Here is a 25,909-nt window from a genome sequence, read left to right as displayed (position 1 = left end):
TTTTTTTTTTGTTTTCAAGGGCTATTTTAGCAAATGAGATCTCATACGGAGTTTGGTGCTTAGCTGGCTGTCCATGACCCTGTATATACAATGTATTCTTACATGTATTTGTAAACTACAATCTTAAATTTCTCTCTAATTAAACAAAAAAAAAAAAAAAACTTAAAGGTAGCTGAAATTTTCCTTCAAATGATCCGCAACCACGATTAAGCTTGTACAAAACTATGCAACATTCACCCAGCAACAATGGATTTTATACTAAATCATTAAATACGTAGTGCTGTATTGCCACATCTTTGTATGCACCTATTTCTAATCTTCTGCATGTGTAAGCTGCACTCCTGATTTTCTTACACACTTTTTGTGAAAAAAGAAATGCAACTTATACATAACATAATATGGTATTTTAAATTCGAAGCATTTGATTAACACACCCCATCGCATCCTAAAGCTGGCATTTAAAAAATCTGAATCATAAATTTTTTTATCCGCATTTCACAATATTTCAACATTTACATGCATGACCACTACACCTTCATCCACTGTTTATGGAATAAAAAGGATAAGATTTTCTATTAGAGTAATGATCGTGATAATTTGCCAAATGAAATTTTCTTATCGTCAGATAAAATTTCCTTACCTTAAAATATTAAGATTCCTTCTCCAAAAAATATATGCTTTAAAATTTAAATTAAGAAAGTTTTTATAATAAATAACATTTTTCTGTAATTCATAATAAATTTACTAAATTTGAAAGTTCATAAACCATATTCATTAGTTTACCTTTCACCGAACTTATCCTTATAAAAGAGATGTTTACCGTACTAAAAAAAGGTTAGCCAAAAATGCATTATTCTGCATGAATTAAGGAATAAGGATGAATTTGTGTTGTGTGTATTTAATACTCAAAAATATAATTCATATGAAAAATTTTAATTTATCACTGCCATGTCTTCAAAGAAATGTATAACAAAACCTCCAGTCATGTATTTAACTCATTCCTCAAAATTGTTCGTCAAGTGAAGAAAAAAGGCTCGTAACATCTTTTCCCATACGCATTAATGTAAAACTGGGTTAATCCAGTCCTGGACCATAGATGATTGCTAATTTCTGACTTAACTTTTTTCTGGTCATTAACTACTAAACAGTTTTCGCCAGTAGATCGCATTAAAGTGCACTAGGCAAAGATATTTCCAAATAAATGGTACTAAGGGCGTACCAACACCCGTGGGCGAAAAAAATTCAGCTGCATCAGCAGGCATTTCTTAATACTTACGAAAGTAAGCGTTCATCATAAAATTAGCAATGGCATTAAATTGAAGCATGCAGGCAGTTGCAGTGAGTTATATGGGAAATGCAGATGGTGAGTGCAATATAGCTAGTAAGAGTGCAGGATAAGCAGTAGTGAGACATCATGAAAATGGCGCGAAAACAGTTTGAAGCTATGAATGGCATAAGAATTTAAAGTCCTTCAGAAGCATGCAGTTGCTAGATAGGCCGTAAAAAGTACAAAAGTTCGTAGAATCATAAAGTAAAAATTCATACAAAATAATTAAAAAATGAAATAGTAACCTAAAAATCTTGAATAAAAAAATTTCTTGATTAACATAAGATGCAACACAAATAATAGGATAGAGTCCAATTTCAGAGTTCACGTAAATTTTAAAATTTAAATTTACAAGTTACCACCATGACGAATTGTCCTTGGGCGTTTGACAGTGTATTCAATGGTTGGATCATAATCCAACATTTGTTTAAATGCATTATATTGACTATGCTTCATCTTTTCGAAGTAGTTGTGAACTGTCATGAGTATAAAGTTATGCATCCAGGTGGTTATGAATTATAGAGTTTCTCACGTACCAAGGTGCATTCACAATGCTACATAGAATTTTATTTTGAAGTATATCCAGTTTTTTGCGCTCAGTTTTATTGGCGATTGCCCAGGCCGGTACTGTATATAGCATGATCGGTCGAATTAGAGATATGTAAAGCATTTTATTTATTTTTATACTGAGCTTTGATTTTTTGCCGATAATAGGATAAATTGCCATGTAGGCTGCATTTGCTTTGTTTAAGATGTAAGAAATATGATCTTTGAAGTTAAGAGACTTATCTAGTATGTAAACACTTAAATATTTATAGGAATTAGCTACAAGGATTAGAGTTCTGTCTAAGTAGAAATCAGTGTTGACTCTTAATCTTGTTTTGTATCTCCGATAGAGCACATTACAACTTTTAGAGGCGTTGAGCTTAATTTTTTAAGTCTTGCACCAGTGATTGATCAAATTGAGATGCATTCGTAAATTGCTTAGAGAGCTGTGGATTTCTGGATTCAGTCAGTACTACAGTGTCGTCAGCGTATTTGAGTATTTTCGTGTTGAATGGGGGCGGGAAATCATTGATATAAACATTATAGAGCCGGGGGCAAAGAACGGACCCTTGCGGAAACCCTCTATGAATTGTTTTTCTGACAGATAAGGCGTCACGGCAGCGAACTTGAAAAGTCCTGTTTTTCAGATAGGAACTAATGAGTTTTACGAAACTGTTTGGAAGCATAAAATTATTCAATTTATGCAGGAGGCCTGCATGCCACACTCTATCAAAGGCCTTTTCGAAGTCTAGGTAGCACGCAGCCACTCCATTTTTCTTAGTAAAGGCATGTGAAACAATTTCCACCAAATTGAGAATTTGATGAGTCGTGCAGTGATTGCTAATTTAAGATTTATACTAGTATTTAATGCAAAACTTCATAACAGAAAACCAGTGGAAATCATTAAATAATAATAATAATAATAATAATAATTAAAAAAAACTATAATGCTAAAGAATTAGAATAAATTAAAGTTTTATTTTACTTTATCGTGCATAATTGGTAAAATGTACTGTTGTTTGAATGAAGAGTCCTCTCACATAAAAACATCATGTGACTATCATTTTGGGCACCTTTTATCCTCTTTTTGGCTTCTTAGTATCACTCAGTGCTATTTGAAATTCACCGAGCCTTGTTTCAGTGAAAATTTAACCAATGTGATTTGTTGTTTTCATCTATATTTTAAAATGAAGTTATTGTCACTGAAATTCAGTACTTTCTGATTGTCGGCACCCCCCCACCCCCCGCAACTGAAAATTCCCAAACTAATTGGTGGCTAATTTTTTGTCAAGCTAATGGACGAAAGGAAACAGTCATTTAAAAATGGTGGCATATTAAGAATTCCATATAAAAGCAACCTATCAGTAAAATTTTAAAAAGCAAGAGACATTCGTAATAAAAACGGCAATAAAACACTTTTTTGAGAAATCTTTTTTTTTTTTTTCCGCTGTTGTTCTACCCGTGTACATAGCAATCTCTCTACTTACATATTATCCTACTGACTGTGAAACTGTCGCCAAGCAGTGCAACTTAGTTTCAGTTATGGATAAGCTTGATGTCACAGCACACTTATAACATTCACGCTTTCGTTTGATGTAACTTCGATTGATTCTTAATAAGACACCTTTTGTTTTCACGAACAAACATATACATTAATTGTTGTTGTTATATTTTTTCGTGAGTTAAAGAACAGCTTTGTATGACTCTCAAAATAGTAATAAATTGAAACAATCAATCAGTGGGAAGTCTGTACTCCGAGCTGTTGTTAAAAATCGGAAAACCTGGTAAAATACACTCGTCATCAAAATTAAATGATAATGAGAAAAAATGTCCTCACTACGCTAATGTTGTAACGAATGCCTAGTGCTGTAATTATTTATGTTAAATAAATACAATTGAACACAAAATTGCACTTCTGCGCATACGTTATCACCGAAAATATGCAAATTTTGTGACTTACAATCTGGTGGGCAATAGATGCATTTTGGAATTCTAGTCTGTAGTGTTGTTTAAAGAGAATGTGGTTTCTGTGTGTGATAAGTATTTAGTAGTTATAGCTCAAAGGCAACATTTAAGTGAAGGTCGAAAGTGGCGAACAATTGGTAGACTCGAGGGGAGGTCGCCCAAGATTTGAATATCCTTCAAAGTGTCATATAAAGTTTTTTTTTTTTTTTTTTTTGTTGTTGTTTGTTTATTTGGAGCCATTTTTAAGCACTAGATCAGTTGATAGACAGCTTGATCAAGGGCGACCAAGAACAACATTTGCATCAGAAGATCTTTTTCTGTCGTTGTCAGCTCGAAGGACTGCGAAGTGACCAGAAGAGATTTGGTTTTAGACTTTCAGGCTGCTGAAGGAACTCGAATTAGCCGTTCTACTTCTGCATATAGGCTTAATGAGATTAAACTGTATGCGAGAAAAACCGATGGTTTGGGTCCCGCTCACTTCAGCTTCCAGAGGGGCGCGTTTAAACTGGTGCTGTCGTCATGTTGAACGGAGCCAAGACCAATGGACCCAAGTTTATTGACAAGTTCAGGTATAGTGTCAACAGTAATTATACACGTATTTTGATCGGTAGAGAGGAAGTACACGCAACTTGTCTTCCCTTGTTCGTGAAATATCCTGTTTCCGCGATTTCTGTTTAATGGTTTAGGGCGGAATCGTGACAAATGGCCGCACCGATCTGCATATCTTTCAAGGCCGATCTGCATATCTTTCTGCTCCAAACAAACAATCTGCATATCTCCCCCCCCAAAAAAAAGCTATAATGCTAAAGAATTACAAGGAAGTTCTGTAACCGCTTGGAGATATGCGGATTGAGGTATTGGAACCCCAGGTTACACTGTTGGGCCAGGTTTTTTTATAAGGGATGACAATGCTCAGCCTTAACGAGCATATATGGTATCAGAATATCGACACTTGCAAACAAAAGCTATCAGTCGAATGCATCGACCACCTTACTCACCTGACTTGAACCAGATTGAGCGCGTGTGGGACGTCTTAAGACGCCGAATTTCGACGAGCTAAATTCCTCCCCCGGACTCTTCAGGAGCTAAAAAGTGCATTTTTTAGCTCCTGAAGCACTTTTTAGCACTAGTGGTGTGCAATTCCACAAGACTTGATCAACACTTTGGTAAAGTTTATGAAATCAAGATGTGATGTATGCATATCTGTCCGAGGTGCCAATACACCATATTAGAGAAACATTTTTTCCACAAGAGGTGACTTGGTTTTTTTGTCATTTTCCCGTTTCCATAAATTTGGTTTTAATTTCAATATTTTGCAAATAATCAACTGTTAAACATTGTAGTTTATGTTAACTAATGCTTTTGCACAAATTTCTATTAATAATTTTGCATTAATTATCAGTTACATTTTATTTCTGTCATTATCCTTTAATTTTGATGACCAGTCGAGTAGAAGTCAATGAAAGTCTTAACGAAGCAGGCTGAATAAATTCTGCAGCAATGGCTTTTTGAAAGACTGATGTACAGAAATGCTGACAAATGTTTCACTGTAAAAGTTCCAAATAGAAGTACGGCTCAGAACTCTGCAAGAATAATTGGCATGATCTCCAACTTTCATGGTTCGATGGTAGGGGCTTTCACGCTAGTCAACTGTATAATACGCCTGTACCGTAATCAAAAAAAAAAAAAAAAAAAAAAAAAAAAAGTCAGAGAATTGTTCAAACTCAGAATTCACATAACTTTGACATTGCAGACCGGCCGAAAAAGATATATGCTACTCACACACCTAGGTTGCCGCATAAATACTTTTTGATGACAAATTATTTTGCAACATTTATATGGGGGTGCAAATAATCAGAAAATGCTATAGCTTACTACTGCCATATTAAGGTGACATTATTACATGAAATTCTGCACAAAAAAGAAATTCATCTTCTTTTCTTTTCCCTGCCTATAAGAAACTTCCTTCATAATTGTTGTTGCTGCTTTTGAATTTGTTCCATGTCTTTCGTGTAGAGCTTATTTTTATATGGTGGTCTAGTAATTCATCTGATTCATTCATTCATTCATTGTTACCTTCCAAACTCATGATTTGCCTAGATACACAATATTGCATATGAAAAACTCCTCGATCTCAGAATCAATACAATCGGAAGAATTTCTCCCTCTAGGCTGTATTTGTGGTCTTGTAAGTCATTTCCTACATTCCTATTAAGCTTTGTTAGTAAGAATAGTGATAGAAAATACAGGGTATTCAGAATTTCCTCCCGAGTTTCAAAGCGCTATACTAAAAAAACTAACACTAATACAGCATATAAGAACATTTCAAAGAATACAGTGTCATAAAACATTTTTATAGCCTCGAAATTTCACAACAAATTAATAAAAGTAGAGAGCAAAATGATTCCTCTTACCGTGTATCCAGCGCAGTTTCAAGCGAGATGATAGCTAATTAGTTAACTTGTAATTAAAAAAAAAAAAAAAAAAGTTGTAGACGGAAATTTAAGATCACAAAACACATTTTTATTCAATGAAAATAGATTGACATTTTTTTGTATTCCAAATACATATTGAAAAAGAGAATTACATAATAGAGAATGTCATATCACTGTCCTTTCCTATAGGAGTGAGAAAAGCAAGAGTAAAAAATAAGCGAGTTACACAATTAACTCCTTTGCAGCGTTTCCAGTTCATAAAGTTTATCGCGCTATTGGCGACAGTCCATCACTATTTGCATACCAACACCCCTACTTTTCGGTCCGAGGTTCGAAACCCGCGAACGGGCTGGCAGCATGGGTGTTTTCGTGGTTTTCCCCATGTGCAACGTGTATACGAGCCAGTTTCCCTTAGAAAGTCCTCCACGAAGGCATCCCTCCCCTTAGGCAGATAGCCCTAGTGTGCTTTGCCATAATTAAATACACCACACACCAACACGCCTACTTGATGGGCAGGATCGCCATTTACAGCGATTCTCGAATACAGGCTTGCCTAGTGGTTTGGTGAATAGATCCGCAATCATGTCTGAGCTTCTGCGTAGTGTAGGCTCAGGATACCGTTTTGTTGAAGTTCACGCAAGTAGTGATATTTGACGTCTGTATGTTTTGTTTTGGAGCTATTTTTCTCCGTTTGTCATAGCTTGATGCATAACTTGTTATCTTCATAAAGAGTAATTGGCAGATTTTGTTTTAGTCCAAGATCTGTAAGCAAATCTAACAGTCACTGTGCTTATTCTGCTTCAGTTGAAGATAGTGCAATGCAGTTTTGCCATTTGCTGCTCCATGAAATGCAGTTATTTCCTAGTTTGAATACGTATCCGCTAATGGATTTTCTTGTTCTTCTGTCATTTGCCCAATCTGCATCTGAATATGCAGTTAGTATAGGTTCTTGAATTCTGTTAAAGACCAACGTAAAGTCTTTAGTTGTATATAAATATCGAATTACTTTCTTGACAGCATTCCAATGTATATTCCGATGTTTTTCATTTCTTCTACTCAGCAGATTGACAGCGCATGTTATATCTGGTCTCCTGATTGTTGCAATATATAATAATGCGCCTACTGCTTGTCTATATTCTGCATTATCTTCTAGAAGATCATTTTCAGCTTCTAGTTTGCAGTAGTTTGTTTCCATTGGCGTATATGTTGGTTTTTCGTTCCAAATTTTTCAACTATTTCTTCGATTTTATTCTTTTGGTTTATCGCAAAGGTTCCATCTTTAGTTCTTTCGATGTTTTTTTATGCCAAGGTAGTAGGTGACGTTTCCTATGTTTTTGATTCTCAATTTAGCGTTCAGTTGTTGGATTGTTTCCATTACATCTTCTTCTCTTTCACTTCCTATAAGCATATCATCTATATATAATATTATATATGTGAATTTTCCATTTATGGTTTTGAAAAACAAGCATGGGCCAACTTTCCTTTGTTTAAATGACAAGTTTAGAAGTATTTTTCCAATTTTCAGATTCCAAGCTCTAGCAGCTTGTTTTAAACCATGTAAGATTTCTTCAGCTTGCAAACTTTATTTTCATTTCCAGCTTTTGAGAATCCTTCGGTTTGAGTCATGTAAATTTCTTCTTCTAGTTCTCCATGAAGAAAAGCCGTTTTGACATCGATATATCTGACAGACATGTTTTTATACGAAGTTGCCCATAAGAAGGCTCGTAGAGTTGCGTATTTTACTACAGGAGCAAAGGTTTCATAGTCAGATACAAACTTCTGAATAAATCCTTTTGCGACTAATATGGCTTTGTATCTTTCAACTTTTCCTTCTGCATTTAGCTTGGTTTTGAAAAACCATTTACATCCTATTGTTTTTTTTTTTTTCCTTTTGGTAAATCAACTAATTCCCAAGTGTTGCTTTCTTCTAGTGAATTAATTTCTTCTCGAACAGCTGTCAGAAATTTTCTTTCTCTTACAAAGTTTGAATTTCCTTCCAGGTTTTGGGTTCGGAAGAAATCGGATATTTTGCATTGAATCCGTAGCGATCAGGAGGTTTACCTTGTAGACATATTAGTTTTTTTTTTTTTTTTTTTTTTTTTTTGAAGCAGGTAAGCTGAAGAATTAGCAACGCCTTCGCCGGAAATCGAACCACGGACCTCTGGAATACCGGCCCAGTGTGCAGAACCACTACACCACGCAAGGAAAGTGGGATAAATATTTTATATACTCCCCTTTTTAAAGGGCGACTGGGGTTTTTAGGGGATCCAATCACCAAATCCTGGGTGCGGATAATCATCATCCAACACCCGTTTAGTTAGGGCGCCACTGTAGAAACATTAGGATAATTGGAAAAGCCGGAGAGATGAAAAATTAGCAACCGCCTTCGCCGGAAATCGAACCACGAACCTCTGGAATACCGGCCCAGCATGCAGAACCACTACACCATGAAAACACGCTAGGAAAGTGGGAGAAATATCTTATAACCTTTTGTGACTCTGTTTGATCTTCCTGAGTAACAGAGGTTCTTCTTCGGGTTCTGATATTTCTTCATCTTCGGGTTCTTCTATTTTTATTTCCTCCTGTTTTGAGCTTTCTTCCTTAGGATTTTCTTCATCCTGGTTTGAGGAGACCCTTACGGGCTCGTTAGTTCCAGTGTCTTCAATAGATCGCCTTATTATGATTTTGTCTCCAAGGACTACAATTCTAGAGCCTTTACTTCTGCTGTCGTAGCCGACGAGTATTCCTTTTATAGCAGTATCATCGAGTTTACCCCTTTTAAATTTATGGATGTAAGCAAACACCTTGCACCCGAAAGTCCTCAGATGAGAGAGGTTGGGTTTCTTGTTATTTCATTGCTCGTATTTTTTTTTTTTTTTTTCATTTGGTTTTGTAGGCATACGATTCTGTAAATAATTTACAGTCAGTACTGCTTCTGCCCAGTGTCTGTGAGGATGACCCGAGTCAGCTAAAAGACATCTTGTCATCTCCATCAAAGACCTATTTTTGCGTTCACTGACTCTATTTTGTGCTGGACAATACGGTTCTCAGTAAGCTGGTGATTTATACCGGGTTTTATAAGATATTCTTCAAGTTCCTTGCTTGTGTATTCCCCACCGTTATCACTTCTTAGCGGTTTTACTTTTCTCCCGAATTTATTGTTTGTACGAGCAATAAATTGTTTTAGTTTAGAAATTACATCATTTTTTTTTTTTTTTTCATTGGGCAAATCATTGTGAACCTGCTGTAATTATTGATAAAAGTTACGAAGGACAGATATCCACTGACATTTAAAGATTATGAATTGTATCCGAAGCTTCGCAAGTCTCAAAATGATGAAAGAAAAGCTCATCAGCCACCCAAAAACTTTAAAAAAGCTGTGTCCACACAGAATGTCAGCTCCTGTGTCTAAAGCTTCAGATGATTCTTCTGCACCCTCAGAAATGAACTTTGAAAAAAAAAAAAAAATTAAAGATGTTGTCAACAGATTGATTACATTTATTGATCAATTCATGAAAAAGAAGACAGCAGCTGAAAAATTTAAGCTCGCACTTTGTCTTGTTGAACTTTTAGATGGCATCGATGTTTAATTTACATCTGCTTTTGAAAGATGACTGTCCTAGTTCAGTTCCTTCTAACGTCGATAGACGGCAAACCATTATGGCGACTTTTCATGATGTTCTGCTCCGCCCTGCTCCAACATACTCCGAATTCTCTTCAGAGATCCTCCCACGTCTGGAACTTGTCATGTCAAGAACTGGCAAAATTGCGTAGTGCAATAGTTCGGTATATATGTCTATTCACTGACTGCACTGGTCCTAAAACATCAGTGTGAAGGAGTTCGAGCAGTTTAGATGCTCTGAATTTTGATTCTTTGGGATAGGAAAATCAGTTAGTTTACATTTTATGCACTGAATGCATTTGGTATCATATTTACAATTATCTAGTTTAATTCCTTCAGCGAGTTCTTTGTTTACAAGTTGTTTCATCGCGTCATCGTTTCTGTGACCAAGGCGTCTATGCCAAAGTTGAAAACAGTTCTAATTTTTGCATTGATATGCTACATGAGCCTGATGGTTCATTATTCCTGTCCATTCTTTTAATTTGGTAAACATTGTTAGTTGCATGACATTCTAGAAGAAACTGACCTTCGTTAATGATCATACATTTATTTCCTTCAAACAGAACCGAAAGTCCTTTGTCCGTTATTTTCTTAATTGAGATTAAATTCGCTTCTAATTCAGGAGCATATAAAACTTCAGTAAAATATTGTTTATTATTTACTAGGTGGCTATTTGCCTCGCTATCGAAAATAAAACTCTCCAGTGATTGATGCATGATTTCGTCAGCAGAGAGAGCGACAGGGCAGCATCTGGATTCGATTTCTGGTGTTTTAATTTTTGTTGATTCATCACGAGGTTAAATACATTCTTTGCTTGGCGTGTTTCAGAATCCGCGTATGTTTTCTTCGAGTTTTGGCACGGTTCATTTTTTTTTTTTTTTTTTTTTTTTTTTTGTTTGTTTCGATTTTAGGTGATAACACTTTGATCTAAAATGATTATTTTTGTGACACTATGAGCAAAACTTTTCTCTGTCTTGTTTGAAATGAGGCTTTAAATGCCTTTGAATCTGATGAATTATTTTCAACTCTCTTGTTAAATTAGTCAATTAATTTCCCTTTTGAGAATTCTGGATTCAGTCCCGATTCTGCTCTGGCTTCAAGAGCGGTAATGAGCGTATCTTAAGAACTAGGCATTGAACAAAGCAAAAGTGCCGAAACGTGTTCGTCTTTTATTTCCTAACCTATTGATTCGAGTTTATCGACTGACTCCAAAAATGTATTTATATGTGTTTGCATATCTCCGTCTTCCTCAAGCTTCAAACTGTAAAGCTTTCGCAAAATAAATAATTTGGTTGAAAGATTAGACCTTTCATGTACCTGCCTGAGTTTTTCCCCAGGTGGCTTTAGCAGTAATTTCATGTTTAATGTGAATTATTTGTCTGTCTTCGATAAATAAAATTTATCATCCTGCGACATTGCCGATCTTGTTTACTTCATTGTTCTGTAATGGGGCTTGGAGGAACATCTTCGATAACATCGTAAAGATCCTCCTTTAGTAGCACTTGTATTTTGAATTTCCATGTTGAGTAATTGCTGGAATTCAGTTTTGTAATTTGCATTTGACTTGAATGCAACATTTTTATATCGTCGAAATATTTATTTTCTTTTTTGATATGAAACTACAGTTTAGCTTTTAGAGTTTTTCTTTATTATTGTTTAATTTATCTTTCTTTCAGTCTCATAATCTTTTGTTGTAAAATATTTTTAAAGTCTCCAAATTTAACAACAAATTAATGAAAGTAGAGAGCAAAATGATTCCTCTTACTTTGTATCCAGTGCAGTTTCAAGCGAGATGATAGCTACTGACCTTGTAATCCAAAAAAGGTTGTAGACGGAAATTGTAAGATCACAAAACACATTTTTATTCATACAATGAAAATACATTGAGATTTGTTAATATTTCAAATACATATTGAAAAAGGGAGTTATATAATAGAGAGTGTCCTGTCCTTTCCTATAGGAGTGAGAAAAGCAAGAGTAAAGAATAAGCGAGTTACACAATTAACTCATTTGCAGGGTTTCCAGTTCATGAAGTTTATCTCGCTATTGGCGACAGTCCATCACTATTTGCATACCAACATACAGAAACAATTCAAGTTTTATTTACATAGCTTACAGGTGTTCTATGTGTGCTTCATTTCATAATTACTTAAATTATGAAGTGGGAAATTCAAACAAATCGGTTCCACCACAAATATGAAACAAGTTAAAGAAAATGTGCGAGACATGAGCTGAGGAATCACCTGAATATGTTCTTAAACCAATGTGCAGTGAATTTCCAAACTGGGTCTCAAACTGCAACTTATAAAAGATTCAGCTGAAATGAAACCCCCTGAACTCATACTATTCACTGAAATAATGTTTGAGCACTTCTTTTCTTAAAAAATTTTGCTCACAGAAATTTTACTTCAATGGGCATGTTAATACGCAGAATTGGCTGCCCAACTGGGATAGTAGTTAGCTACTTTGAGTTTACTACCATAATGAAGGGCCTGAGTTTGAATCCCAGAGAAGGCATAAATGTTTGTAAATGTATAATGTCTGCACGACATTGGGATACTTTAAATACACAGCGAGCCAAAAGTCCTGTCAAGAGGTTGGTGGTAGGGAAAAGGGGCGGGAGACCCTCAGACCTGTCCCCCTGGGATGTTTTCCTTAAAAATTGGGGATGGAACTGAGCATAGTCATACTGAGCATCTTACCAACAACAGGTGCAATCTTGCACTCTTTGCCATGCTGAATTTTGTAGGCTTGTTCTGATGTTACTGTCAGACAAGTGAGATAAATCACAACATAGGCAGAATTGTCAATACCTGAACATCAAAAACCTTTGAGTTAAGAATGCTTTTAACAAACATAGATATGTTCCTGTTAAATAAAAGTTTGATAAGATTATTTAACCACTTTCATTTTTGGTTTCCAAAAGCGAAAAAATTTATGGCTTACCCTCTATCACTCAATTGTTTCTCTTCCAGCAGTTCATGGTAGAAAGGAATATCATAGGCACTGAAGATACACTCTACAATTTTCCCCTTCCTCAGTTCCTTTTAAAATGTATGTCTTTATCTATAACATAAATCTATGCATATAAATTACAGAGCCTAAAAAGAAATTTTGTTCAAGGACACTGATTTTCTGGGATCTCTTGGAACTGGTATGCACTAAATAATTTATAATTTTTTCCTTTCGATTTGCAAGCTGTAAAATTAAAGAAAACAGTGAAAAAATTAGATGAGCAACATGTATCTTAACTACTGTAGCATTAAAAGCCAATTGTGGCTAGCTTTTAGGTTGCAAAAATTACATCAATATTATAACAACAATACTGTAGTATATAGTTTAAATAGAGTTTTAGGTTGGAAATAATTTTGCGCTATGCATTAAAGGTCAAAAAATAAAAAAAGCAAATATTTGGACATCATAAAGGGAAACAGCTGATGTTTTGAAAACAGAAATCTTTAATAATTCGTTATTTTTGCTATACACATAATTTACAAATTCCCAAAAAATACATAAAATTTTCAATACTTTTTTCCACAATGATACATTTTTAATTCTTATTTTACATCAACAGTTAATAATCTGATAATTCTTTCACAACTTTAAAAAAAATAAAGACAAACTAGATAGAAGTTTCTTTCAATAAAACCTACTTCATCTAATTTTTTGAATAAGTTGTCATAAATCATCAACTTGTTTTTTCACTTTTCTTCCTCCGTATACCTGCAATACAATAAATTTATTATAAATATTTATTTATTAACTATGTAATGAAAATGCAAAATAATGATTCTTACTTTTTCGGGAATTATTTTTTTTAATGCGAGAATTAAAAGCACATCCTGGTGTTGTTAGAAAATGAGATCTCCATCCTCCTTCACCTGGTGCTATATTTTTATGACAAAGAGGGCAATGATTTGCTTCATTTTCTGGTTTTGCCACTGAAATTATTTGCATAAAAGAGAATTTAAAATATTGACTTTCTTTACTGATGCATACAATTTCAGCACAAGTAAGTAGCACAACACACTTACTTGTACATGTTCTTATCTTCACATGATTCTCAAAATTTAATGATGGAACAGCTTCTAGACAAATAGGGCATTGTTTATATTGATTTTTAGAACCACATTCTTCCAAAAGGTGTTCAGTTAATGTAGCAATTTCAAGAATCTAAATAAAAGAAATATATCAATCTAAGAATACCTAATCAGAAACTCCAAGAATGCTTAAAAATATTCAAGGCATTTTCCTACTTGCTTGCAATTTGAACAGCGAATAAGCATTGGACATTCTTTATCATAATGCTCATCCAATCCAGAAGCTGTAAATCTATCACTTCTTTCTTCACAAAATATACAAGTCCTATTCAAACAAATACATGATTAATGCAGATAAATAACAATAAAAAAAGGGATGTATTATTTTACATAAATAATTTTATTTAATTTCCCAGATGTAAAAATTAATTAATTTTAGTCATAATTATGTTCACAATGACTTTATTCACCATAAAAGAAAAATGATAACATCTCTGTGCCTGGGCTTAGAGTACACTTTTGGCTTGATTGTTTGAGCTGTCATCCCCTGCAATGGCCCAAGACTGGGCCTCATATTCTAGCAGAGCAGCAATGGACACTGATTTACCCCTCACACAATATATCAGCAATTTTAAGTCTTTTGAAATAGCATTTCATTTTTCTCGCAAATACTAATGATGCCAGTAAGCAAACAACGGATTACATCAACGTCATCCTTGAAGTTTAAAAGAATTTTTATATATTTTTTATATATTTTTTCACAAATTTAACCTACAAAATTGATTTTAATAAATAGTCTGAATATCTTCATGTAAGAACTGTGCCCCCCCATATGAAAGCTGGGAAATACTCCTTTCCATATAATGATTCACATCTGAGCCAAACTGAAAAAAAAAAAAAAAAAAAAAAAAAAAAACAGTCTTTACCTAGTGGTGTACAAGTTTATAATCTTCTGAAGCATGTCAGGCCAGAAATGTATTTCTGAATCCATCTAGATAGGTGTTGCCACCATTTACCTATTGGGTAACTCACATCAAAAGTAATATATGTTTTTATAGATTCCTAAAAAATATGCAGAAAAAGATATGTTAAAGTTATTAAAAGTAAACTCACTGCATTTTGGTCATAATGGTTTCAAGACTTAAAAAACCTTGTTTGATAAACAAATACAGCTAAACACACTGATTCTTCACTGACATAGTTTCTGATTTCATTATCATGAACTGATCAGCTCTAAAAGAAGTGAGATTTAATTTTACAGCAGTAAGAGCAATGAATAAGAAACTCGAACTGACAATTAATTTTTTCAAACTAAATAAAAATCCAATGATAACAATCCATCACTTTCACAAGGCTCCATGACACTTAGCCAACGGGACACTTTACCGGGACATTTAGCCGACACGGACACTTAGCCAACAGGACATTTAGCCGACCTTTACATTTCATTACTATTTAGCTGACACGGACACTTAGACGACAGGTCATTCAGCCGACAAGGACACTTAGCCGACACAAACAGTTAGCCAACAGGACATTTAGCCGTCAAGGGCACTTAGCCATCAGGTCATTAAATTGACACAGACAGTTAGCCGACAGGACATTTAGCCAACACAAAGAGTTACCTTCAGAGCATTTAGTTATGGGACACTTAACTGTCAAGACATTTAATCAACAGGACACTAAGGACAGTGACGTTTAGCTGACACATATCCAATAATTATTTAAACTTACTATCAATTACAAAATTTCTCGACTTCTCCATAAGTTCAATATTTAAGTCATTTTTTTCCACCTATAAGTAAAATTCACTTTTTGATTCTTAAACGTCTCATATATGCTTTAAATTCTTGTGTAATTTAGCATTGTTTGATATGTATCGTGCTGTTTGGTGCATATTGGCCAAATGGAAAAAGCGCTGAAATTTCTCGTCAGGGAATATGAATTAAATTTCAAAAGGAAAAAAGAAATTTTTTTTAGCTAAGTACGGCGGTCACTTATTTACATTTTAATATGATCTTAAAAAATGATCCGTAAAGCTTCTTCACTTAATCAACTGGGATCTTTTGTACACCTTCATATCATTAATAATTTTTCTTCCTTACTTAATGATATTAATTTTCCAATTTCGCTTTCCCAAATGCTTTCAAATTTCTAATACCTTTACGTTTCATTACTATTTTACCCATCACGTCATGTTACATTTTTTCCCTTACATTAAGCATTTCGCTTCTCCCACTAATGAAATTTCCTTTCCCTGTCATGAAAAATCTGAATAATGCAATACAAATTATTGTTATTCTTGAATTATACTTTTTTTATAGAAACATATGGTGGTAAGGGTTAGTTTAGCAAATATATTTTATTTTGTTTAAAAAAAAGTGAATTTTTAAGACAAGCAAGGGTATAAATTTTTTGTGACCTGTATAATTTGCAGTTCATGCCACCATTCTTGAGATAGAAATTCTGCAACATTTTATTGACCACTCCTCTCGCTTAAAATACTTACTTAGGTTAATGTTTACAGCACTAAATTGGTGCATAATGTTTAATTTAGAAGTAAAATATTTTTTAAGGTTTTGTTTTATTCATAACTGAAGCTGCAGAAGGAGAGGGCCACAAACCAAGTAGGTGGAGCAAAGAGTCACATCCTGAAAAGTCACCATAATGTTGTGCCATCTATCGATGCTGGATTTAACTAGATCAGTCTTGTAAATACATAATATTATGTACAATATTTTGAAAGTCGCGATGTTTAATTTTAAATACAATATCTCATATTAATGTTGTTCTTACAAAATATAACTTTTCACAATATCTGTAAAAATGTATAAATTTTCATTTCATTTTTCATTAATTTTATTTTTTCATCCGCTTTCCTTAGTTCTCTTTCTCGTTTTCGGTTTAGCTACATGGTAATGGGAAAATTTTTGGTGCCCATTTTTCTGAATGCATTTATAAAGTTCTAGCCTAAAAAGGCAACTTTCATTGGAAGAGATGCGTTATATATTAAGTAAAAGGGTCACCTATTTCTGCTAGGCTCAGCAGAGGCTGAGCTTAATTAATGAACCCTGGCAGTTCAATCCGAATTTCGCGCGAAAAGACAGGCTGCATGGGTGTTTTCGAGGTTCTCCCCATGTGTAACATGTATACGAGCCAGTTTTCATTAGAAAGTCCTTCACGATGGCATCCCTCCCTTTGGCCAGATAGCTCTTTGGCTTTGCCGTAATTATATAAACCAAACCTACTTCTGTTAGGTGGCCGCAGACTTTCTTTGTGGCCCTCTCCTTCTGCAGCTTCAGTTATGAACAAAACAAAAACCTTAAAGAATATTTTACTTTTAAATTAAACATTATGCACCAATTTAGTGCTGTAAACATTAACCTAAGTAAGTATTTTAAGCAAGAGGTTAGGTCAATTAAAGGTTTCAGAATTTCTCTTTCAAGAATGGTGCCATGAACTGCAAATTATAGAGGTCACAAATAATTTATACCTTTGCTTGTCTTAAAAATTCCCTTTTTTTAATTGTTTTTAATAACAAAATAAAGTATATTTGCTAAATTAACCCTCACCAATATATGTTTCTATAAAAAAGTATAACTCAAGAATAACAATATTTTTTGTTGCTTTATCAGATTTTTCATGACACGGAAAGGAAATTTCATTAGTGGGAGGAGCCAAACGAATTTGTAAGGGAAAGAATGTAACATGATGTGATGAGTAAAATAGTAATAAAACGTAAAGGTATTAGAAATTTGAAAGCATTTGGAGGAGTGAGATTGGAAAATTAATATCATTAAGTAAACAAGAAAAATTATTAATGATGTGAAAGTGTTCAAAAGAACCCCGCTGATTAAATGAAGAAGCTTTACGGATAAATTTTGAAGATCATATTAAAATGTAATTAAATGACCTCTGTACTTAGTTAAATAAATTCTTTTTTCCTTTCGAAATTTAAATCATATTCCTTGATGAGAATTTTCAGCGCTTATTCAATTTGACCGTCGGCTAACTGTTCGTGTCGGCTAAGTGTCCTTGTTGGCTAAGTGCCTTGTTGGTTAAGCGTCCATGTCGGCTAAGTGTCCGTGTCTGCTAAGTGTCCGTGTCGGTTAAATGTCCTGTTGGCTAAGTGCCCGTGTCGGCTAAATGTCCTGTCGGCACAGACTGTCTACAAGCTTAGCCACAGTTCTAAATTTTATGCTACTTTATATGAATAAAAATATCAATGTCATGAATTTTAATACGAATATCATAAAGGGAAAAGCTCACAAAAGTACTGAACTTAGCCAAATTACTAACAAATTTGTCACATGAAATGGCCAAACTGATTTAACTACTACTGGAAATAACCTTCACCTCATTAATGCAAAATATAAATAATATTAACTACATAACCCATTCAATTATTCTAAAAATGCATAAAAATTAATCTACCAGTCATTCCTGTTTCACTACCAAAATATTTATTATTTTCATTTAATATACAAAATAATATCTTGGCAAAATAAAATTTGCAAAGATGATTATCCTTTGAAAACTGACAAATAAAAAAAAAAAACGGTAAAAATTTTGATGTAGCCTTGGCCCTTATTACAGCCTTATTTCCTTGTGCAGCCATTTGGCAACATATTTTGTTTCTGATTAATAAACCGAACGATTTACAAGTAGTGAATGTACTTCTTAATAATATATCTAGTTCATATAAATAAAATACAATTGTGGAGTCAAAGAATTTTTTAAAGCAAGGAAACTGAAGAATGTGCAATGCCCTTGCCAGAATTCGAACCTGGGTCTCTCGAATATGCATTGAGTGTGCTAGGAAGAAGGGAGAAAATACTTTATATACTCTTCCTTTTCAAGGGTGACTGGGGATTAGGGGATCCAATCGCCAAATCCTTGTGGTGACAATTTATCATCCACCACCTTTATATATATATATATATATATATATATATATAGTTCAGGGACAACTGTAGAATCATTAAGAATTTTTTGGAGCAAGGGAACTGAAGAATGCCCTCACCGAGACTCGAACCTGGACCTCCTGAATAAGTGCCGAATTTGCTACCATTGCACGATGAAGTCATACTGGAAGAAGGGAGAAAATACCTTACACAGTTAATTTATAATTTATTCAACTTATAATATTTATGAATATTTCTAACTTTGTTGTAATTAACAATGTTGTAATTAATAATTAAGATGTTTCTAATATCACATGTTTTGTAACTAGTACAGAATTTTTTTTTATTTGGAAGATACAATCTTTTTGAAACTGTTAGATCATAATCTGCCATTTTCATATTGTTCCTCAACCCAATCATCATTTACTGAAATGCAAATCTGTAGTAATTTTACCATGTGACTTTTCCAGAATAAAAAAAAAAAAAAAAAAAAAAAAAAACAGAAACATCTGAATAATGTGCTGCTGTGAAACATATTCTAATTTAGTTTCATACATTGGGTTTATCAGCTATTAACATTTTCTTTTTCTTTTTCTTTCTTTTTTTTTTTTTTAATCTACGTATTATGCAAGTCAAAGAATGTAATTTATTAGGAATATGGAATTTTATTAAACTTCATGAAATTATTATCTACATATAAAAAGAAAGCATACAAAAAATTTTCTAGATTAAAAACATAAAAAGTACTTCTAAAACACTTTGCACATAATTAGTATACAATAGGTAAGTAGTTATATATAACTGTAAAAGTCCATAGGATACTCAGTTATTATACAGGCATCAGCTACCTTTGGTGGCTCTTTCCTGTAATTTCAGGTAAAGGTCAACTGTGTCAAATGCAACCTTGGCTGGCATTTTGCCTTAAAACACTTAGAATCATCCAGATGGGATGTTAATTACATGCTACAGGATGAGGTCACATGAGAGTTTGCTTTACTCCGGAAAGAGAGAGTTTACTATTGAAGGAGGAAAGCCCCCATGCCATCAGGTGATTACGTTACCATTTGTCTTTCACCCCTTTACTTCATATTATCAGAAATAAACGCAAAGATTCACACTGATTAGCAGTGCTGGAAACCAAAAATGTTGAATTATTTTTTTCATAAAATACAAGTTTTAAGTAAACACTGCATATTTCATTGCTTACTTTTAAAAATGAGAGTTCTACAAATTATGGAACTATATTTTTTAGTATAAATATTCTTTCTGTAGTTAAAAACCCTGTAATCTCCCCTGATCATAATTGACTTATGGCAACATTTGACAATATTGTGACCTTTCATGCAAGAATTAATTTATCAAGAATCAACTATGTATAATAAATGCATAGAGATTTTACCTCCAAAATCCAAAAGAAATGTAATAATTATTTATTATAATATAATTAATTAAATAACTATAATAACCACTTATTATCACACAATTACTATAACTACAGTACAAAATCCGAGATTTGGACTCGTTTGGACTTCGACAGTCCCGAATTTGGGATTTTTCCGGATATTAGATTATCATTTTAAATCTACTAGGATGGCATGTAGAAATTATAAAATTAAAAATATGAAATCGTGATTTATAAAATAATGAAGCATTTATGATCTAAAGTGTATCAGTACTTACATAAAAAAGCTTAATATTTATTTGTTTACTTTATTAAACATTTCTTTCAATTGCAAGTTGTTTAAGTTGCTTCATTTTTTGTGCTAATACTTTCTCTTTAACCCTACAGATAGATTTAATTTCTTGTTCTGTTACAAAGTTCTATTATTCAAGTACCGTAATTGTGTCGAGAATTCAGACTAACACGTCAATCAAATTTTTTTTGTTTTCAATAGCTTCTCAGTTACTTCTTTCATTATCGGTAGCAGTATTTTCTGGATCTAGAACCATATTATAGATTTCGCTGTCCATTAACTGATTGATGATTGGAGCATAGGCATCGTAATTAAAAACTTCTGTTATATCATCTTCATTTATTACTGATTAAGCACATTTCTTTACAAAATACATTAATTGGAAAAATTTTCACCTTCGGTTTGCGATATCTGAAAACCTTCAACTTCGCAGCTATCATCTTCATCAGCCTCACAATGAAATATAGTAGCTTGCCATATATTATGCCAAGCATTTTTTTAAAGTATCTGGAGACACACCCTCCTACAATCTTGCAAAGCCCCACAGCAGACTTTATGCTAAAATATTTCTAAAATCCCTGAATAGTCTTGCCGTTGTTTAAGAAACTTAACATGGACTTTAAAAATGCTACTTTATACAGTCAAAAGTAGTTAATTCGGACACCCATAATCCGGACCTCAAAGCTACAAACTTTCTGCGCATGTGTAAGACCTTTACGGCTGTGAATATGCGTGTGCGCATGCGCATAATACGCCGCGGCACGCAGTGAATTGGAAGTTGATCTGTCAGCACTATCCTTATCTTCAGAGCAGATGTTTTTATTTTATTTCGCTTATAATTCCTTACTAAATTATTATTTCATCTTGATGTACTCCGTCTTTGATATGATTTAAATCAAATTCCTTGTCGTTATAATTCGCTTCCGATAGTGAAGAAAGTGACACAGAGGTTATAGAAAACGAAAACATTTCGATTGACAAATTAGTCGGTATTCTCGACACAGCAATTATAGGACTTGAACAGTGGAACTTTGTAACTAACCAAAAAAATTATGTCTGTTTATAGAATTAAAGAGAAAGTATTACAGTCAAAAGTCGTTAATCCGGACTCGTCGGGACTTCGGCGATTCTGGATTATTGATTTTTCCGGATTATAGATCATCAGTTTAAATCTGGTAAGATGGCATGCAGAAATTACAAAATTAAAAATATGAAACCGTAATTTATGAAATAAAGAACAATTATGATCTAAAGGGTATCAAAATTTATAAAAAGAAAAAGCTTAATATTTATTTGTTTACTTTATTAAACATTTCTTTCAATGTAAGTTGCTTCGTTTCATGTGATAATACTTTCTCTTTAATTCTATTAAACAGACATAATTTCTTGTTTAGTTACAAAGTTCCGCTGTTCAAGTCCTATAATTGCTGTGTTGAGAATACCGACTAATTTGTCAATCAAAATGTTTTCGTTTTCAATAACCTCTGGGTAACTTTCTTCACCATCGGAACCGAATTATAATGACGAGGAACTTGATTTAAATCATATCAAAGACGGAGTATATCGAGATGAAATACTACACTTAGTATGGAATTATAAACCAAATAAAATAAAAACATCTGCTCTGAAGATAAGGATAGTGCTGACAGATCAACTTCCAATCCGCAGCGTGAAATTGATAAACAGATTTCAGATTTCAAAACATACTTTCGCTTTGTAGATACAAATTACATATTAGTAAATATATATCAGAAATTCTATTTGACATAATCTTTCTAATCTATCATAATCTAATAATAACGTTTCTGCCCCCCCCTTCTGCCGCAGAGCAGCGTGAAATTGATAAACAGATTTCGGATTTCAAAACATACTTTCGCTTTGTAGTAAATATATATCGGAAATTCTATTTGACATAATCGAAAGTTCAAGCTTACTTTTATAAAATTGCTCTAACAGTCTGCAAAAAATAATAAGCCGGATCCAATTCGAAGATTAAGGAACAATGCAATCTGCAACATTAACTGAATTAGATAACTTTAGCTTAGCGTATAACTCCGTTACACATTAAACGCGCGTGCGCACAAACATATTCGCAGCTGTAAGGGTCTTATGCGCTCTCGTAAACGCGACGCATGCGCAGAAAGTTTGTAGCTTTGAGGTCCGGATTATAGATCATTCCGGATTATGGGTGTCTGAATTAACGACTTTTGACTGTATCACATAAAATGAATCAACTTAAACAACTTACTTTGAAAGAAATGTTTAATAAAGTAAACAAATAAATATTAAGCCTTTTTTTTTTTTTTTTTTTTTTGTAAATTTTGATACCCTTTAGATCATAATTGTTCTTTATTTCATAAATTATGGTTTCATATTTTTTAATTTTATAATTTCTGCATGCCATCTTACCAGATTTAAATTGATGATCTATAATCCAGAAAAATTGATAATCTGGAATCACGAAAGTCCCGACGAGTCCGCATTAACGACTTTTGACTGTATTTGCATTTCAGCTCGCGAACTATTCCAATATCTAGGCTAAATGATAAAAATACAATTTGGAGAAAAGAATAATGTGGATACATTATCTTTCACTAAAACTTTAAATGAAGTATGAACTGTACAGTAATTTACAATTAGGACAATTTTTGCTTCATCAGGTAAACCAACTGATTTCAAATGTTGCTAAGCCTTGGATACGAAATGATTTTCAAACCAATCATTCATTAAACCTTTCAGGACGGACGTCCCATATACGCATTCCCTAAAAACGTCTCTTATAGCCGGGAGTCTCATCCATGCATCGCTAGAGATTGCATTCAAAGGATGGGTGATGCGTATACGCATTTTAAGCTGGAACGTTTTTCTGAAGGCCATTAGATGGCATCCTATGTCCATTACTTTTGAAATGAACACAGTTTTAAGTTCCTGACCTTGAGTTTGATACATTCTGCTTGACTTTGGTATTTTACTCATTAGCTCTTGCGAGGGTGGGGGCCGGGAGAGAGCGTAAACAGAGTTGAGCTCTTTAAATCGCTGCATACTACTGAAAACATTCGCAAATCTGATTTATATCCAATTCCTTTTTTTATTCTATTTTTTCCTTTACTATGTACGATCTTTTAGGGTTAGTATGTGGAGTACTGTTACGTTTTGCATTGCCCTTCAGATATATTTCCGTTTCTTCTCTTTTTATTTCGGAAAGCCTCACCTGCAGTCTATTATGGCTGAAAGGCGCTATTTATTAGAGGAAGAATACCCTCGTATGGTCAATGAACCATTTATTAATGCAGATGAGAGTGATGATTCATTTTCTAAAGAGTTAGAAAGTGATACTTCTCCGTGCTTCGCTATTTACCACAGTCTTCATTTTAAATTTTGTTACTTCTTACTGTAAACAGTCTTTATTGTGTTGTTTCATTAATTTAAAACTTTATTGATGGATTTTATCAATTAAAACTTTGGAAAAATTTGAATAGCGCTTCCAAAAATTATTTTATAAGATAGCAATATTTTAGGTATATTTTCATGTAAAATAAAGAAAAAAGACCTTATTAAGTGCTAATTTGAACATATATAAGAGCTCAAGTAATAATCTAAAATGATACAAAAAATGACAAGAAGCGAAACTTTTTTTTTAAATATTTTTTTTAAATATAAAATTAGGCTTAGCGATGCAAAACCTCCGTCCTGTACAGTGACTGCCTTCGATTCCCTTCTGTACAGTATGAACGTCTTAAACAAAGGTTCGCCATAGCGAAAAGGTTAATGCTTGTGTCATCTATTCTGTTTTCTTTGCATGATATACATATAAACGAGGAAAATTTTACTCCTTTAAATGCTCGTGGTTGTGTATTTTTTTCCGATTAAGAAAAGTTTACACCTATGTATTCCTGTAGCATTTGCATATGGTAAAACTAGTCTCGCTTTGGAATCTTTGACACCAGATGGAGAATTTTCTGTAGCATTTGATAAGGTATTTCATGATACACATTGGCAGAAAAGACCAGTTTCATCAGCCTTGTAAATTTGTTAAGATAACTTTTCACTATTAGTCAATAAATTCATCTGCAAGCAGTTCAGCAGCTTCAGTATAAGCTGAGACTATCGGCTATCATGAGATTGGTGACGTAAGATAAGTTGTTTCACTAAAGTTTGTCTTGCTTCTATCTCACACTGAGACAATTAAGCCTGAATCGTATTATTTTAGTTATTTATTATACTTACGTCTATTTCTTGCACATGCTTCAGGTTGAGTCCTGAATCAATAAATTCCCACATATACTTATGTGTTATTGAGAGGCAGTGCTAGTGAGTCAAATTCTGCTGTGCAGTGGCAGTGCTAGTGAGTCAAATTCTGCTGTGCGGTGGCAGTGCTAGTGAGTCAAATTCTGCTGTGCGGTGCAACCATACAAGCTGTGGTGCCGGTTCTGAGTTTATGTGAACAACAAATCAAATATTCTTAATTCAAATAGCACTAAATCTAATTTTTTGGCCTATGAATATTATTAACAAAATCTATCTTTAACATATGGAAAGAAATTTTTGTTAAATTTTTCCTCGTCAACATTTCTTAGGGCATTAAATCTATGATCATCGCCAAGTGTAATGTCAACAAAGAAGTTTATTATACTCTTTGATATTCAATTATTGATATAAAAAATTGTTTGGGCATTGCTGAATGAATCATTACACAAGTTGTCATGTGTTGATAAACATGCGGTGAAGAAAGAACATATACAATATATAATGATTAGCCAGCTTGGCATCAGGGATATAAAATATTACTTGGTGTAAAATCAATGATGTTTCTATATAAAATGTTTCAGTTTGAGACGTATGCCAAGCAGATATGCAGCTATAGAGTCAAATTATTGATCACAAAAATTTATGCTAAAATAATTGTCTCTTCAATAACGACGTATTTTATTTAGTGCCAAAGTGAAATTACGAATTGGGACTCTCTGCATGTTTTATTACGAAGGGAAAATCAAATGTGCATGCGTAAAGCATACAACAACAAATTAAATGCTGGTGGCTTTGAGGTCTGGATTTTAGATCATTCTGGATACTGGATACTGGACATCCATATCTCGGACTTTGTACTGTAGTTATTAAGAAATAATTTTTTTAGTGTATATTAATATACACATCTTTTAGTTCAAAGATAAAAAACTATATAATTATTAATTATTGCATCAGAATTCATTGTAATGAAAATTATAGAATAAAATATAACAATTATTGTATAATAATAGTTATTATACTTTATCATTAAATTATATATTATAATAATAATAATAATATACACTCTGTCACAAAAAAAATATATGCACCAAGAAGAAATGGAGCCACAATCACGAAACTCGGCTGGAA

The 25,909-nt window shown here is 33.4% G+C and overlaps 1 protein-coding gene and 1 pseudogene across 6 annotated transcripts in view; both read right to left on the bottom strand.

The window, feature by feature from the left end:
- Window positions 1-7,063: 7,063 nt before the first annotated feature.
- On the bottom strand, window positions 7,064-7,468 carry LOC146999355 (uncharacterized; annotated as a pseudogene).
- Window positions 7,469-13,330: 5,862 nt separating this feature from the next.
- Window positions 13,331-25,909, bottom strand: part of LOC118198151 (centrosomal protein of 104 kDa) — a 100,845-nt gene continuing 88,266 nt past the window's right edge. For 4 of the 6 annotated variants that reach the window (XM_035369757.2, XM_035369756.2, XM_035369758.2 and 1 more), the window contains 4 exons: window positions 14,152-14,260; window positions 13,930-14,068; window positions 13,693-13,836; window positions 13,331-13,618 (listed from right to left, as the gene is read on the bottom strand). In XM_035369757.2, the coding sequence (XP_035225648.2) occupies window positions 13,584-13,618; window positions 13,693-13,836; window positions 13,930-14,068; window positions 14,152-14,260 (427 nt within the window). In that variant the 3' untranslated portion in view covers window positions 13,331-13,583. Of the gene's footprint in view, window positions 13,619-13,692; window positions 13,837-13,929; window positions 14,069-14,151; window positions 14,261-14,860; window positions 14,998-25,909 lie in introns of those variants that run through there. The other 2 variants (XR_004759707.2, XM_085822463.1) reach the window with 2 other exon arrangements.

The sequence above is a fragment of the Stegodyphus dumicola genome, chromosome 1 (genome assembly GCF_044657685.1).
Source record: "Stegodyphus dumicola isolate Sdum_Otavi_A_Nest chromosome 1, ASM4465768v1".
NCBI classification, from domain to species: domain Eukaryota; kingdom Metazoa; phylum Arthropoda; class Arachnida; order Araneae; family Eresidae; genus Stegodyphus; species Stegodyphus dumicola.
This window is presented reverse-complemented; position numbering and strand designations above follow the sequence as displayed.